At 37.6% G+C, this 16,978-nt stretch overlaps 1 protein-coding gene across 5 annotated transcripts in view; it reads left to right on the plus strand.

Moving 5' to 3' along the window:
• Positions 1 to 16,978, plus strand: part of SNX24 (sorting nexin 24) — a 171,326-nt gene that overhangs the window by 74,088 nt on the left and 80,260 nt on the right. For 4 of the 5 annotated variants that reach the window (XM_004384275.1, XM_023738669.1, XM_023738667.1 and 1 more), the window contains exon 2: positions 12,707 to 12,790. In XM_004384275.1, the coding sequence (XP_004384332.1) occupies positions 12,707 to 12,790 (84 nt within the window). Of the gene's footprint in view, positions 1 to 11,170; positions 12,407 to 12,706; positions 12,791 to 16,978 lie in introns of those variants that run through there. The other variant, XM_023738668.1, reaches the window with a different exon arrangement.

Below are 16,978 nucleotides of genomic sequence, written 5' to 3' on the forward strand. Positions count from 1 at the left end.
AGCACTCTTAACAACAGGTAATCCTGATTTACAATGTATTCAGGTTACAACGAACCGCACTTAACTACCATCGTTGTTTTTTTGTTTTTTTTTTTTTTTTTTTTTTTTTTCGGTATATCTTGATGTTAGTAATATGTACTGCATATAGTGTTACAACAAGTAATTTTTTTGAGTTTATTAATATATATGTTTTTAATATTGTGTTTTTGGTGAAAATGTACACAGCAAAACCCGCTCCCATTCAACAGTTTCTAGACATGATGTTCAGTGTCATTGGTTACATTCTTCACATTGTGCCAGCATTCTCATTATTTCCATTCTAGTTGTTTCACTCTCACTAACTTAGTCTCACTGCCCCCTAAGGTTCTCATCTATGTGTTAGAGTAGCTGTTGTCCATTTGCTCTCAATAGATAATTTTTTAAAAGAGTGCACTACTCAAGCGTGACATTCTTTAGTTTTTGTGCTAACCTGCTATTTAGTTAAAAGTTGACTTCAGGGAATAGTTTCGCTTCAATGTTTCAAGGGTATCTCAGGGTAATAGTCTTGGGCATTCCTCTAGTCTCAATAGGTCCAGTAATTCTGGATTCATTAAAAATTTGAAGTTCTGTTCTACATTTTTTTCCTTTTCTATCAGGATCCGTCTATTGTATCCCTGATTAGAATGTTTGGTAGTGATGGCTAGGCATCATCTTGTTTTTTTTGTCTTAAGGTGGAGGAGGCAGTAGCTCATGGAGACAGTTAGTCCTGTAGTCCAGTTCCTTCTCTGATTCTTGGGTTTCCTTCTTTCTCTTTTGTTCCAGAAGAGTAAGACCAATAGTTGTATCTTAGATGGCTACCCGTAATCTTTTGCAGCACGTAATTTGATGATGTCATCATATCTGTAAATTTATTTGTAATGTTTCCAACCTCCAAAGACAAAGATCGGATTTATAAAGATACTGATAATAAAAGGCAATAATAGTGAAAACTAAAAAAAAATGTGAAGTATTTATCTTATGTCAGAACCGACTTAGGACAGAGTTGTCAGAACAGAACCCTGTCATAAATTGGGGACTACCTATACTGTGTTATACTGTAAATCTAGTGGTTGAATAATAATATTAGTGTTATAATTGATGCATGTTATAGGCTAAATAGATTTTTATGTGGTGGCATGAAACTGGAGCCCTGGTGGTGCAGTGGTTAAATTACTTGGCTGCTAACCAAAAGGTGGGCGGTTTGGACCCACCAGCCGCTCTGTGGGAGAAAGATGCGGCAGTCTGCTTCCATAAAGATTTACAACCTTGGAAACACTATGGGGCAGTTCTACTGTGTCCTATAGGGTTGCTGTGAGTCGGAATCGACTCAACGGCAGTGGGGGTTTGGGCATGAAACTTAACTATGTTTTATAACTGAGTTATGGGAAAATTCATGCTGATTTCTAAACTACCTCAAAAATGGATTTTTGGGACATGATCCATTCATTAATTGGGGAATTCCTGTATTTTGTTGGGTTCTAGGTTCAACGTTTTGGGAGGAATAGTGACAACAAGTAGTTTATCCAGAAAGTGGTAAATAGCGCAAGACTGGAAAACCAGATCATCTGAAGGACAGCTGTAAGAGCTACAGAAGTTTAATTTGGAAGAGGAGGGCTTTTAAAATGCAGCAGAGTCTTCTCATTGCTAAAGTGGTACAACCACAGATTCTAATACGATCTAAACCAAAACCCATTGCTGTCAAGTTCATCCTGACTCATAGTGACCCTGTAGGATAGAGTAGAGCTGCCCCATAGGGTTTCCTTTACAGGGGAGCTCTAATCTTTACACGGGAGCCCTAGAAGCACAGTGGTTAAGAGCTTGGCTGCTAACCAGAAGGTCAGCAGTTGGAATCCACCAGCTACTCCTTGGAAACCCTAGGGGGCAGTTCTACTCTGTCCTATAGGGTCCCTATGAATCATAATTGACTCAACGGCAGTGGGTAATGGGGTCATCTTTACAGGAGGAAATCGCCAGATGTTTTCTCCTGCGGAGTGGCTGGTGGGTTTGAACTGCCAACCTTTTCAGTTAGCAGCCAAGTGCTTAACCGTTGTGCCACCAGGGCTCCCTTAATGATATCATCTAAAAAACCCATTGCCATCAAGTCAGTGCCAACTCATAGTGACCCTATATGATCTAAAGACACCTAAATAAACTTCTCTTTCTATGTGATTAGATCTAATCTCCTAACTTTAAATTACACCCACACTCTGATTACTCCCAAATTGATTACTCCCAAATTTCTATCTCTGACTGAGACCTCTCCCCGATCCCCAGACTTGTAAACTCAACATCCTACCCAACATCTCTATTTGATGTCAAATGCACATCTCAAAGGAGCCAATGCGTAGCTGCTAATTCCCCATGCAAACCTGCTTGGCGGTCTTCCTAGTGCTTAGTTAATGGCACCACCACCCTACAGTTGCTCAGACCAAAAACTTCACCATTCTATTTGATTTCTCTTTTTTTCAAACTCCACGGTCAATGATCAGTCTTTTTTTTTTGTTTATTATTGTACTTTAGGTGAAGGTTTACAGAACAAACTAGCTTCTCATTAAACAGTTAGTACTCATATTGTTTTGTGACATTGGTTACCAACCCCACGACATGTCAACATTCTGCCTTCTCAACCTTGGATTCCCAATCACCAGCTTTCCTGTCCCTTCCTGCATTGTAGTCCTTGCCCATGGGCTGGTGTGCGCCTTTAGTCTCGTTTTGTTTTATGGGCCTATCTAATCTTTGGCTGAAGGGTGAACCTCAGGAGTGACTTCATTACTGAGCTAAAAGGGTGTCTGGGAGCCATAGTCTCAGGGTTTCTCCAGTCTCTGTCAGGCCAGTAAGTCTGGTCTTTTTTTGTGAGTTAGAATTTTGTTCTACATTTTTCTTGAGCTCTGTTGGGGACCCTCTTGTGATCCCTGTCAGAGCAGTCGGTGGTGGTAGCTGGGCATCATCTAATTGTGCTGAACTCAGTCTGATGGATGCTGTGGTAGTTGTGGTCCATTAGTCCTTTGGACTAACCTTTCCCTTGTGTCTTTAGTTTTCTTCATTCTCTGTTGCTTCAGACAAGGTAGGACCAGTGGAGTATCTTAGATGGCTGCTCTTTTAAGACCCCAGACAGGTAGCTCCCTCTTTTGCCCTCTCTCTAACCTTCATACAGAACTACTCTCCTCAATGGTACTCCACTCAGCTTCTTCCATTTCCTCACCTTCTGCCTCAGGACCTTTGCACATATTCTGCCTGCAGTATTTGCTCCCTCTTCTTTTACTGTAGACCTCAACTGAAACATCAGTTCTTGAGGAAACCTTCCTTGATCTCAGAGAGCAAATTCTGTCCTCTCTTATCAACTCTGACAGCTTTCTTAAAATAAGCATTTTATACTGGGTATAACTCAGATAGCTTTTTATACTTTTATTTATAAAATATATTGTATAACCTGTATTGGTTTGATTAGATTCTTAATCTCTTTGTTTCTAGTCTGTAAGCTTGATAAAGGTTAGGTCTGTGGATTTGCTCACTATTGTTTTTATGTCGTTGTTGTTAGGTGCTGTCGAACTGGTTCTGACTCATAGTGACCCTATACACAACAGGACGAAACACTACCCGGTTATGCGCCATCCTCACAGTTGTTGCCAAGCTTGAGCCCATTGTTGCAGCCACTGTGTCATTCCATCTCGTTGAGGGTCTTCCTCTTTTTTGCTGACCCTCTACAAACTGACAGACTTGTGGAGGATTGTTTCCGTAGTTATAGAAATATAGAGCTTGTAATTGTGGACTTTGAGCCAGGCTTCTTGGGTTTCTGAATCTGCTCCTAACTGTGTTCCCTTAAATTATGTAACTGTGACTTAGTTTCCCCACATACAAAATGACATAATAACAGTACTTACCTCACAGGGTCTTACATGGATTAAATGAGTTAATATATGACAGCACTTTGAACACTGCGTAGTACATAGTAAGCATGCAGTAAATATTAGCTGCTGCTGCTGCTGTTATTAATACTGAACAGAGCAAAGTGCCTGGTACATAAGAGATGCTCAGTTAATGTCTGTGGCAATATATAAATGAATTTCATGAGAACTTGATAGTTGTGCTAAAAAAATGAATAATCATCATGTAAACAGTTATTACATATATTCCAGTATAAATTTAGAAGGCAGAAATTTGATTAAATCTTTTCTCCTGATTATACACTCTAGTGAAAATTTTAGATTATAGGGAAAAATTATAATAATGTGTAATCATACTTCTTAAGTGTCATTTTAACCTATTTCCTTCATTATCTTTCTGTGCATATTTTATGTGGTCAACAGCATAGCATGGATAAAACGTTCTATTCTGCTTTTAAATTAGTATTATACTACAGATACTTTCTAACATCAGTGTAGGCCCCTCTCGATGATTACTTTTCCCTAAAAAAATTATCCTAAAAATTAACAGTTTATTTGGGACTTATAATATGTATTTATATGAAATAATCCATAGGGATAAATTAGGTAATATTGAAAATTAGAGACTGCCTTCACTTTAAATAATATGATTGTGCTACTTATACGATCTGTTTAAAGAGAAGACAGTGATGACTGAAGTTGTCAGAGAAGGCTCTGAAATTGAGGTGGAATTTCACTTGAATACTGAAAGAAGGGTACTGAAGTAGGACTTCTGTATTAGTTTCTTATTGCTACTGTAACAAATTACCACAAACTGGGTGGCTTACAAGAATAGAATTTTTTTCTCTCACCGTTAAATGTAGACCAGAAGTCTGAAATCAGGGTATTGGTAGGGCTTTACTCCATCGGAATGCTCTAGGGGAGAATCCTTCCTTGCCTCTTCTAGTTTCTGGTGTCTCCAGTCATTCCCTGACTTGTGACTGCATGCCTCTAATCTCAGCCTTTCTTCACATTGCATTCTTCTCTGTGTGTTTTGTGTCTTCTCTTCTGTCTCTTAGAAGGATTTAGGGCCCATCTGATAATTCAAGATGTTCTTTTCTCAAGGTTCTTAACTCAATCACATCTGCAAAGACTCTTTATCCAAATAAGGCCACGTTCACAGTTTCTAAGGGTTAGGATGTGGGCATATGTTTTGGGGACCCCCATTCAAGCCACTACAGATTGGCCTAGAAGGGCTTGCACGTGAGCAGAAATACCAAGCTAAGTGAGTGTGCTCTGTACAGGTGGTACCCAGAGTGGGGCAGGATTTAGAAAGGAGTCTGCTCTGATTGACTCTTCTAGAGAACCCAGGAGAATAAGATTGGGTTAATGGGTTGGGGCAGATTCTGAGAGGGGAAGAGTTGCTCCTTTCTACAGAAGACATGGGCATGTGGTTAGGAGGCACAATCTTATAGCTAACTAGTTTGCGAGAAGACGGATGGATTCTTTTGTTCCTCCATGTGTCAAGTATTTCAGTCACAAATCTTTTCTGAGGAAGGCTATCCCCAAATGGCCATGAAAACCAGTCTTGTGCTTCCTGCTGGAGACTTCATCAACTTCTTCATAATTAGCAATAATTATTCCTTTTATTTCAAAGCATCTTAAAAAGGACCAAGACATTTATTATCCAACACACTAACATAGTAGACATTGTTTTGTCAGTCATATTTTATTAACACATATATTAGGACTCAAAGATATTTAGAGATTTTCCCAAATTAGTAAGTAGTGGAGATAAAATTTATTTATCTATTTTCATTCTTTCAAACCAGGCCATAAAAGAGAATTATAAAGGTCATATAGCATCTATCTTCCAGAATGTTCAATTGTTTAACATAATGTGTGACTTACTGTCACAACAACTCAGGTAAGCAAAGAACTAGCAGTACTTATTCACATTTTATGGAAAATCTAAGTCAGTTACATGATGCTGAACTAATGAAAAACTATGTAGCCAGTCAACATGTATGACCTGATGTATTTGAGTGCATTTTTTCCCTCACACCGAATTGATTAATTGGTTTTGTGTCATATTGATACAGCCTAAAAGGAGAAGAAAAAATGAAGGCTCTCCATAATCAAATAATTAATCAGTCAAGGAGCTGCAGCTAAAATTAGTATTAGGGTTTAGACTGAAAACTTATAATTCTATAAATATCAATAAACTCAAGAAAAATCTTTCCATTATAATCAGAGAGGTTAAAAACATTTAGCAGGGATTATATCATTATTAGAATGTCTGAAAGTAATTTACGTAGGTAGAAAAATCCTGACACTACATAAACATGTAGAAGGAAAAATAAAATTCATCTACCACCTTCCAGAACCAGAAGTTAGTTGAACAGTTGCTGATTTACTTTAAGCACCACGACGCTAACATTTATTTTAAGCACCATGATTCTTATTTATTTTTATTTTTTTTATATTTTATTGTACTTCAGTGAAGGCTTACAGAACAAATAGTTTCTCATGAAACAGTAGTACACATGTTGTTTTATGACATTGGTTAACAACCCCACAACATACTAACCCTCTAACTTCTCAACCTTTTTTTTTTTTTGGTGAAAATACACATAGCCAAAGATATACCGTTTCAAAAATTTCTACATACACAGTTCAGTGACATTGACTACGCTCTTCCAATTGTGCTGTTATTCTCACTTAAGATGAAGGCTTACAGAACAAAATAGTTTCTCATTTAACAGTTACTACAAATGTTGCCCTATGACAAGGGTTACCAATCTCACAACACATCAGCAATATCCTTACTCAACCTTGGGTTCCCTATCACCAGCTTCCTTGTCCCCTTCTGCCTTCTGGCCCTTGTCACTGGACTCCTGTACCTCGTTAGTCTTATTTGGTTTTACGGGGCTGTCCACTCCCAGGCTGAACAGTGAACCTCAGAGGTAACTTCACCACTGAGCTGAAAGGGTGTCTGGGGGCCATACTCTCGAGGTTTCTCCAGTCTCCTTTAGGCCAGTAAATCTAGTCTTTTTTTTTTTTTTTTTTGTCAGTTCGAATTATGCTCTACATCCTTCTCCAGCTCTGTCCAGAACCCTCTGTTGTGATCCTGGTCAGAGCAGTCAGTGGTGGTAGCCGGGCACCATTTAGCTGTACTGGACTCAGTCCGGTGGAGGCCTTGGTAGCTGTGGACAATTAGTCCTTTGGACTAATCTTTTCCTTGTATCCTGTTCTCTTCATTCTCCCTTGCTCCCGAAGGGATGAGACCAGTGGAGTATCTTTGATGGCCGCTCACAGGCTTTTAAGACCCCAGACACTACTCACCAAGGTAGAATGTAGCGCATTGTCTTTATAAGCTGTGTCATGCCAATTGAGCTAGATGTTCCCCGAGACCATGGTCCCCACAGCCCTCCGCCCAGCAATTCAGTCCCTCAGGGAGTTTGGATGTGTCTATGGGGCTTCCATGACCTTTCCTTGTACAGGTTGTAAGCACTGTGATTCTTAATGTATGAATCTTCGACAATCTCTATTGTCTCTCCACTTTGAAAGATGAATTTATCCAACCCCACTCCTGTATTCCCCCCACACTCAATTTTCACTATATTTTAATTTCATCAAAATTTTAAAGAATAACTTTATAACTTTTTCTGTTGCTTACTTCGTAACTTGAATCTCTTGCTTAATCCACCAGTTTTCTGCAGCCTAAAAAATGATGTTCATTACAGCATTATTCACAATGGCCAAAAGGTAGAAGCAATGTAAGTGTCCATCAACAGATTAATGGATAAACAAAATGTAGTTTATACATTAAAAAAAAAAAATTGCTGTCAAGTTGATTTCGACTCATAGTGACCCTATAGGACAGAGTAGAACTGCCCTATAAGGTTTTAATAGCCAGATGCTAACCATTGCACCACCAGTGCTCCTTAGATACATAAAAACCCACTGCTTTTGAGTTGATCTGATTCCCAGATCAAATCAGCAGAACTGCCCCATTAGGTTTCCAAGGCTGGAACCTTCACAGAAGCAGACTGGCACATCTTTCTCCTTAAGAGCGGCTGGTGGTTTCGAATTGGCGACCTTTTGGTTAGCAGCCGACTGCTTGGCCACTATGCCACGAGGGCTCCTTATATACATACAAGGAAGTGGTATTCACCTATACAGTTCTGATAATGCCACCATGTACCTTGGATAAACCTTGAAAACATTATGCTAAGTGAAATAAACTAGATACAAAAGGACAAATATTTTATGATTTCCCCTGTGTGAAATATCTAGGGTAGGCAAATCCATTGAGACAAAAGATTAGTGGTTACCAGAGGCTGTAGAGAGGGGAGAATGGGAATTAAAAAAAAGTACTTAAAAATGCCAAGTAACACAAACAAACTTTACAATGTAAAGTCCCAAATATAAAGTATTAAACTAAGTGTAACATGATTTTGTAGTTTATAGAGTGATAAGAAAAGACTCTAATTGACGTGTTTGAAACACTCTCCACTGAACAGTGCAGATTTAGTAGTTTATAAGGCTACGTTTCCTTCTCTACACTTTCAAACATACTTCATGATTATACAGTGAAAAAAATACACACATATAATTACACTGGAAATATTAATTGTTCTCACTTTTTAGAATCAATCTATAAAGCATAGAAGACCATTAGTTTTATAAAACAGACTGCAAATATTTTAAACCATATCTGTAAAAATGATGGCTTAACTAACAAGATAAGGGATGAATAGGAAGATTACGTGAAAGGAAGTGAATAGGATGTCCATTTTTTCCTTGCATGATTGTTAGTCAGAGGATACTGCAGAAAGTTGGTGGATCAAGAAAGAGCTTCAGGTAACAAAGTAACCAGTAGAAAAAGGTATAAAGTTATTCAGTAAGAAAACAAACCCACTGCTGTCCAGTCTATTCTGACTCAGAGCAACTACCTATAGGACAGAATAGAACTGCCCCATAGGGTTTCCAAGGTTGTAAATCTTTACAGAAGCAGACTGTGACCTCTTTCTCCCACTGAGCGACTGGTGGGTTCGAACCACAGACCTTTAGGCTGGCAGCTGAGTGCTTTAACCACTGTACCCTCAGGGATCCTGAAGTTACTCACTAGAGGCAATTATTTACAGAATTGTTTGCTTCTTTTAAAGTGATTTATTTGAAGCAGTCTCTCTTTTTTCTTAATAACATTTTTAAATTTCTGAAATTGAGATGTTTTCAGAAATATGGGAAAGAAGGTGTTAGCTATTTATCCACTACTAAAAATAGTATAATTAAATCAATAATGTCTCTTACATTATCAACATGGCATCTTAGAGTAGAGGAAATACCATGTAAGGCTCAGAAATAGGAACAAATTAAATATCTACTGTAGTTGTTTTGAACTGTAAGTTTACTTAATAATCAATATCATAACCTTTTATAATTAGAGGGATTCATACCATCTTCCCCTCATAAAAAACATGTGTATCATTTGAATTAATGCCTTATTGAGAGCCTAGCCCACAGAATACATTCAGTGAATGGTTCTTTTAGAGATGTAACTTTTTATAGTGGAGTAACAACCTTCTTTATTTACTTTTATTGGCTATTCCTACTCAAGAAGGAGAATATACTATTATGTTGATTTCAAGCTCAGAGTTAATATTTGATGTATCTTGTTCTGATTAAACAATGATTAAAATATATATAAAAGTCACATTGTAGGTTGATAGTTGTCCTCCATTTGTGTTACACTTTCTCTCTGCAGCAGTACAGTGACCTAAATTGTTTGGAACACTGGACTGAAAGCTTTATTTGAATATAGAATTCCCATCCATACTTGGCAGGCGTTTGGGTTATTTACTAGACACTCTAAGTCAGTTACAGGAAGAACTGTACTTTTTTCCCCCTTGATTAGAAGTGAATAACTTTGTAAGGTATAAGCTTCTGGAAGGTAGGCCCTATTTCAACCTGGAATATAGCTTAAAATTATTTTACGTCTTAGGTATGTTCCTAAAAAATTGGTTAAACCAAAATTTGAAGTAATTTATCATTGACTTCCTGTATAATTTCAGAGATGTCTTCACAAGGGAAAACATTGGCTCTAACATGTAATAAAAATCACATTTAAGAAACTGAATCTTCCCTTTTAAAGTAGCATTTTTTAAAAATTTGAACACATTTTTTTTATAGAAATGAAAACAAATAATACTTTCCAGTCTGAAGTCCCAGAGACAACCACGTTCAGCTCTTATATACCTGTTTCCTGGTGTTTACTTCCAGGTTATGTCTTTTGTCAAGCTGTTTCCTTATCCTGCTGTACTGTTCTTTAGAGCACTGATTATTTCCTGATACCATGATATTTATTTGTATATTATAGGCTGTCTCCCTCACTAGATAGGATGTAAGCTTCACGAAGACTGAGCTCTTGTCTGTTTTGTTCACTGCTGAATTCCTAGAGTCTAGAACATCTCTTGGGTTCCTCGTAGGCCCTTAGTAAATACCTATTAAATAAATAAACGAATGAATGCTGGAGACTGTGCTGAGTGCTTCCAGCATCGTCCTTATGATGCCACCACGCTATGAGGTAGATAATTACTGCTCTGAGTTTGCCAGGAGAGCAAGGCAGGAAAAGGGCGTTCCAGGCAGCAGGATAATGTGCCACAAAGTCAGACTAAAAGACTTAAAAAAAAAAAAAAAATTTCCGGTATGCTGGTGTGGCATTCTGGAAAATTGGGTTTGTTAAATTGACTGCATTTCTTGCTTTACTTCGCCATGGAAATCCTGATTAACCAAATTACTTTTCTTTCCAAGATATTTTCCCAGAATTTAGAAGAAAAAAATCTTAATATTAGGTATATTGTGTGTTTTTACATGGTAACATAATAAAAATATTAAAAGTAAAATGTATCACAATCTTTCCTCTGTAGTTAAGCCAAGTGAATCTTGTGTGTGTGTGTGTGTGTGTTTATGTACACCCTTGCCCCTCCCAATGAATCTAGTGCTTATTTAGTGCTTGTGAAAAGTCACTGTGGCACTTGGTAACAGAACTGTCTGGTCAATGGAAAGGATGACATTCCATGAGGCAGCTGCTGTGTCATGGGTCTTATCCGTGGCCTTCAAGAGGGGGCACTTTAAAGGGTGACCCGGTAGGTTGAGCCTTACTGAGTCTTCAACCTTCTCCATCTTCTATGGACTCATAGAACATGCCAATTAAGGTGGTGTTTTTTGTGCGAACCCTCAAGTAACTGGATCCAGAGCCTAAATTTTTTTATTTCGTATGGCTCAGCAGATGGTAGCTACTTCATTGCCACCACATTGTCCTGATTTAAATCTGGAAACTGCCACTAAAAGGGGGGCTGTGTATCCTGCTAAGCAAGCCTCCAGGTTGAAGCTGTACTTCTCTTGTTTGTGCTTCTCAGGGTGTTTTCCTGATTCTGTTTCTGGCAGAGTCTTTGAAGAAGAAGAATTTTCTTTAGTGAATTAGTAAACAGAATTTTTTTCTAAAAAATCATGTACATATGTCTGAGTTTGAAGCATGTGCCTAAGTTTTTAGAAGAGAAAATACTTTTACTAGTTCACCAAAGAAAAGGATTTATTTAGGAGAATTTTTTTGAAAAAACTAAATGTTATAAATATTGATTAAATTGGTAAAAATTTACGACTTATTTAATGGAAGCAGGTGTCTTCTTAAATTAAGTTATGGCAACAGAAAGCACAAAAATGCAGGCACATTTTCTATTTGATAACATTATTTATGGCTTTCTAAAGTAGTTATATTTACGTGTAAGGTAGAGCCACAGGGATCTATTTTAAATGAAGGTGTATAACCTTGTAGCTCATATGCTAAAATTAAATAGTTGTTAATTTTAGGGTTATAGTAAGTAGATTTCTTTAGTATCATATGACCGCAGCTTTAGCTTTTATTCAGAAGAAAAATAGAACCAGGAAATCAGGATTTCTTCATCTAGGTGGTTTACAAACTCTTACTCAGCAAAACAGGAGTCATAATGCAAAGTCTTCGAAATAACAGAGCACTTCTCCTTAGTGCCTACCAAGCCTCCCTCCCCCACCTCACCTTAACATTATATTTTCATGAGCATTTCACAAGATTTCTCGTCCCTTGTTCCCAGTCTTGACCCACTGACCTAAGAATCAAGAAAATGTCATGTTAGTGCCTACTAATTAGTGCACCCGGAGAGCCTTTTCATCTGCCCTTTCAACCTTCTGGAGGTAGGAGCACAAGCTAGCTGTCACTCGTATCGTGCAGGGGAAATGAACCTTTACTGCATTTTTCCTGTTTTGCAAACAGCAGAATAAGCCCAGCTGAGACTAGAGATGAATATGCAAGATTAGGAAGAAATTAACCTAAAACGTACTGCCGTTTCCACGACTGTCTTGTAGATGACACAGTACTGCTGTCATTGAAATCCTACCATAATGGGGTGCCCACATGCCTGAGGTTTTTAGCAGAGTGTGTCTGTCATGTCACACTTTTATTTTAATACCATCATATTCATTAGGTGAAGTACTAATTTTAAGTGAGGAATATTCTTTGATTAAAAAATTAAGGAGAATTTTAATGTGCTTAGGTTTCCGTTACTTTTAGACATGCTTACTGAGAATACCAGACTTTGTCAGTGAGCATTTGGTTTGAGTGCTCATTAATCAGGCCTGTTGGGCCAGGGTCTCCTGAGCCTTCTAGGTTTTGGGAGATCAGCTACTGTAATTAAAGGGATGAAATATATCATGGTCACAAACTTACCGCTCAGAAAATTGAGGGTTTCGAACTGGAGGAATTAATCTTTTTAATTTTTCCTTAGGTGTTTAAGATAGAAGTGCTAATGAATGGAAGAAAACATTTTGTTGAAAAGAGGTACAGCGAATTCCATGCCTTGCACAAAAAGGTAATTTTTTTTTCTTCTTTTTCTCTATTTGGCAACTGCTACAAAATTAAGATTGCTTTCTGTGGTCGTTTGGCATTTCTTTGAACAGTATAGTTTCTTTTTATCATGAAGTAAATTTTGTTTTTTAAATTCATCTCTTAAAAGTACGCTTTCTAGTTAAGTAGGTTTTTTGTTGGGAACTTTCACATATGTCAGACATGAGGCTACAGGCTGTTTACAGTGTACAGCATTTGGAGTCGGTTCAGAACAAATAAGAAGACGTAGGTCCTATTGTTTTATTTATGAATTATATTTAGTGTTTTTTACAAAAAATAGTGAATGATCAATTTACAGAAAGAAATTTATCAAACTCAGCTTATGTACCTGGTAAAGGAATATGCATGTACACATGTGTTCAAGGACTGTTTGGGAAAAACATTTAAAAGGAAACCCTTAACCTCCGTTTGGATTATAAAGGACTACTTTACAAGACTGATGGTTCACTTCTAGGATCTTTTTAATTAATAGTCTTAGATAAAAATAACAGGAATGCAAAATAAGTGCTGAGTATTTCAGAAGAAATGGTCAGTGAGGAATAGAAGAGCGAATGCATTTTATTTTCCACCATGATTTAAATTTTTGCAGGTTATAAGTTATTATTGGGGTGCTGAAATTATCTTAATAACTAGAATTGTTGTTAGGTGCTATTGAGTTGGTTCTGACTCATAGAGACCCCATGAACAACAGAAGGAAACGCTGCCCAGTCCTGAGCCATCCTCACGATCATTGCTATGTTTGAGCCCATTGTTGCAGCCACTGTGTCAGTCCATCTTGTTGAGGGTCTTCCTTTTTTTTCGCTGATCCTCTACTTTACCAAGCTTGATGTCCTACTCCAGGGACTGAGCCCTCCTGATAACAAGCCCAAAGTATGTGAGACGAAGTCTCGCCATTTTTGCCTCTAAGGAGCATTCTGGCTGTACTTCTTCCAAGGACAGATTTGTTTGTCCTACTGGCAGTCCATGGTATATTCAGTATTCTTCACCAACACTATAATTCAAAGGCGTCAACAATGGCAGCAAAATAGTGGCTGCAACAATGGACTTAAGCATAGCAATGATTGTGAGGATGACACAGGACCAGGCAGTGTTTTGTTCTGTCATACATGGGGTCACTATGGGTCGGAACCCACTCGACAGCACCTAACAACAACAACCTCATAAAGTTACCCAGAAAAATCACCATGTATGAGTCAATGTGATTTTATTATTTTTTCCTTTTGCATACACATATAGTGTCGGACATAATTCTTTCACTTCCTTTGTGAGGTAAGAAATAAGATGGAAAGATACTAAGTATGCTGAGTAGGTGTCTTAGTTATCTAATGCTGCTGTAACAGAAATACCACAGGTGGATGGCTTTCACAAACAGAAATTTATTCTGTCACAGTTTAGGAGGCCAGAAGTCCAAATTTAGGGTGCTGGCTCTAAGGGAAGGCTTTCTCTCTCTGCTGGCTCTGGAAAGGTCCTTGTCTCTTCTGAGCTTCTGCTCCTGGGTGATCTTCATGTGGCTTGGCATCTCTCTTCCTCCAACTCTGCTTCTCTCAATTGTTCAGTTTCTTTTATATCTCAAAAGAGATTGATTTAAGACACACCCTACACTAATCCTGCCTCATCAACATAATAAAGAAAACCCATTCCCAAATGGGATTATAACCACAGGCATAGAGGTTAGGGTTTACAACACATATTTTTGGGGGCACAATTCAGTCCATAACAGTAAGTTAAGAAAGATAGAGTCTGTTCTGATTTGATTAAAATCCTCTTTAATTTTCTGGGAAATTTCAGTGCATAAATGATGTGATAGTGTACTTAGTCTGTATTAAATGTTCTTTAGCATTTTTTTTTCGATAAGTTTTACATTTTTTAGTCAGGAGAATAGAGACTTGAGTAAACGTTTTCTTTTGAAAGGGAGTCCTAAGTTATCGCTACACTTTTCTGTTAGACTGGCAGGGGATAATTTACATCTAATCCTTCAATTAAAATTTTGTTAAGTATAGATTTACTTCCAAAAGAAACAATACAGGTGAGTATAGATACTCCCCCCACCTCATCCCAGGTGCTGCCACCACTCCAAAGCCTGGTAAACAAGAGCACAAAGCTAGGGCCTCAAAGAGCAACTGTCCTGGACTCTGAGTCTAACTTCCTTCTCATGGAATCCAGAGTTTGTTTGGGGGAGGAAATACAGATTCTGGAGAGGTTTCTGCTGGTACCTGAATGAAATCAAGTCCCTGCAGTGAGATTCAAGCCAAAACTCCATCCCCCTGCTCGGCCTCTGGCGACCAGGGTCTGGACTTGGCAGCCTGTCATGTGAAAGCCTTCTTCTTAACCTCCCAGGTCAGCACCCAGCACTCCATGACCCTAACACAGCCCAGCTGTTCTCTCCAGGTACTCGGGGACCAACTCCACGAGAGGCCACAGCTGGGTGACTGCCAATTAGGCCTACCCTGAGCAAGAGGCTGCAGGTGCTTTTTCAGAGTGGAGGGTCGGATGTTCATCCTTTACGCTTCTCTAGTACGATTTATTTTCTTCTGCAGAAGAGGATCCTCTCTGCAGTGATTATAGGCAGTTCTTAGATATTCAAGAGCAAAAAAAATTCCCCACTACTTTAGGATTCACTCTTCACTCAATTTCTGCAATTCTGTTAATAGTTTTAGTTATTTTTATGATTGTATAATCAGGCCTACCAGAGTTATAAGAGTCTCAAATCTCTTAATTTTGCATATTTTGTAGCAGCCTTGTTAAAATATTTGAGACATCTTTACAGGGACATAGAGATAAAAATAGCCTTGTGGAGCAGTTTTTTAGTTGGGATTCAATATGTAATCTTATGTACCCTAGAGTATAAGTGGTTGTTAGAAGCCTCCTTTTCTTGCCCTGTTATAATTGATTTGGAGGCAAAAGGTAACTATAAAGAGCAATTAAATGTAAGTAATGGTATGGTGTAAAAGTAAAACATAAATGTGTAGCCTTGACTGTAACATTATGTGTTAAGAAGCATTGAAATGGATAAAAATTTTGTCGGAGTGCACAGGCCTTACTGATTGCTGCTGCCACATTTTGGAACCTTATTGTTTATTACAATTTTGATACCCTCAATTTCCGTATTTGAATTTTGTAACTTGCTTTGGATGTTATATTTTTACATAAAATATTTTCCTTTAAGTGCAGTTAAATATAGTTCCATTTAATTTTTTTGAAATTCTCAACTTTTTATATGGTATTTCCAATTTGCTCTGTTATCAGTGTCCTGGTTTTCCTTATATTTTGCATTATATTTCTCACTTACTAAAAAAAGTGTTACCAAATGTAGCTGTGTTGGCAAGCGCTTTGGGCCTTTAGAATAACGGATGCATAGCTTCTGTCCATGTGCCACAGACACGCAAAATGCTTCCTGGTTGATTGCCAAGCTAATTTTGTGGCAGAAACTAAAACTTACCCATTTTAACTGTTTACCAGGTTGTCTGAAGAAAGTCGTTCGTGATTATTACTTCTCCCAAACTTTCATAATTGTTGGTATTAAAATGTGAAAACAACATCCTAATCGTTTATACTTTTCTTAGGATTTCATTCTATTTTTTGGAAAAATTTAAAAAAGACTTTCCCCCCAACTATGTGTGCATTATTTTTCTCCCCTTAAGTTATTATTTTTTATTATAAAGTTGAACCTTATAGAAAGTTTTTTTTGGGGGGACTACCCATTGTAACCCATACATGTTTCAGCTATCTTAATACAATTGTTATTTCTTTTCTTGCATTCATCAGCTTTGAATATTTTATATATGTGTATGTATGTATTTGTCTATGTTGCCTTGTTGTTTTAATTGGTACTTCTTAAGTTTGTTTAGGAGTTTAATCCCTGGTTTTTGAATTGTCTGTTTATGTGCTCTCCCATTTATCTGCTGGGCTCTCAGTTGTTTTTGTGCATCAGTTTATATGGCCTGTGTAACTAATAAAATGTTACCCACGTGCTGAAAATATTTTTCGCTGAGCTGTTAGCCTTTTTATTTGGGTGACGATTTTTTTTTTTGTTATTTTTTTTTGAAATAGCAAATGCTTTATTGAATCTGCTTCCTTTTTGGTACCAAAAAAAAAAAAATTCTGGAAGAGAACGGAGATTTTTTTGTTTTACTTTTTTTTTTTTTTTTTAATA

This window comes from Trichechus manatus, unplaced genomic scaffold (assembly GCF_000243295.1).
Source record: "Trichechus manatus latirostris isolate Lorelei unplaced genomic scaffold, TriManLat1.0 scaffold00121, whole genome shotgun sequence".
Lineage (NCBI taxonomy): Eukaryota > Metazoa > Chordata > Mammalia > Sirenia > Trichechidae > Trichechus > Trichechus manatus.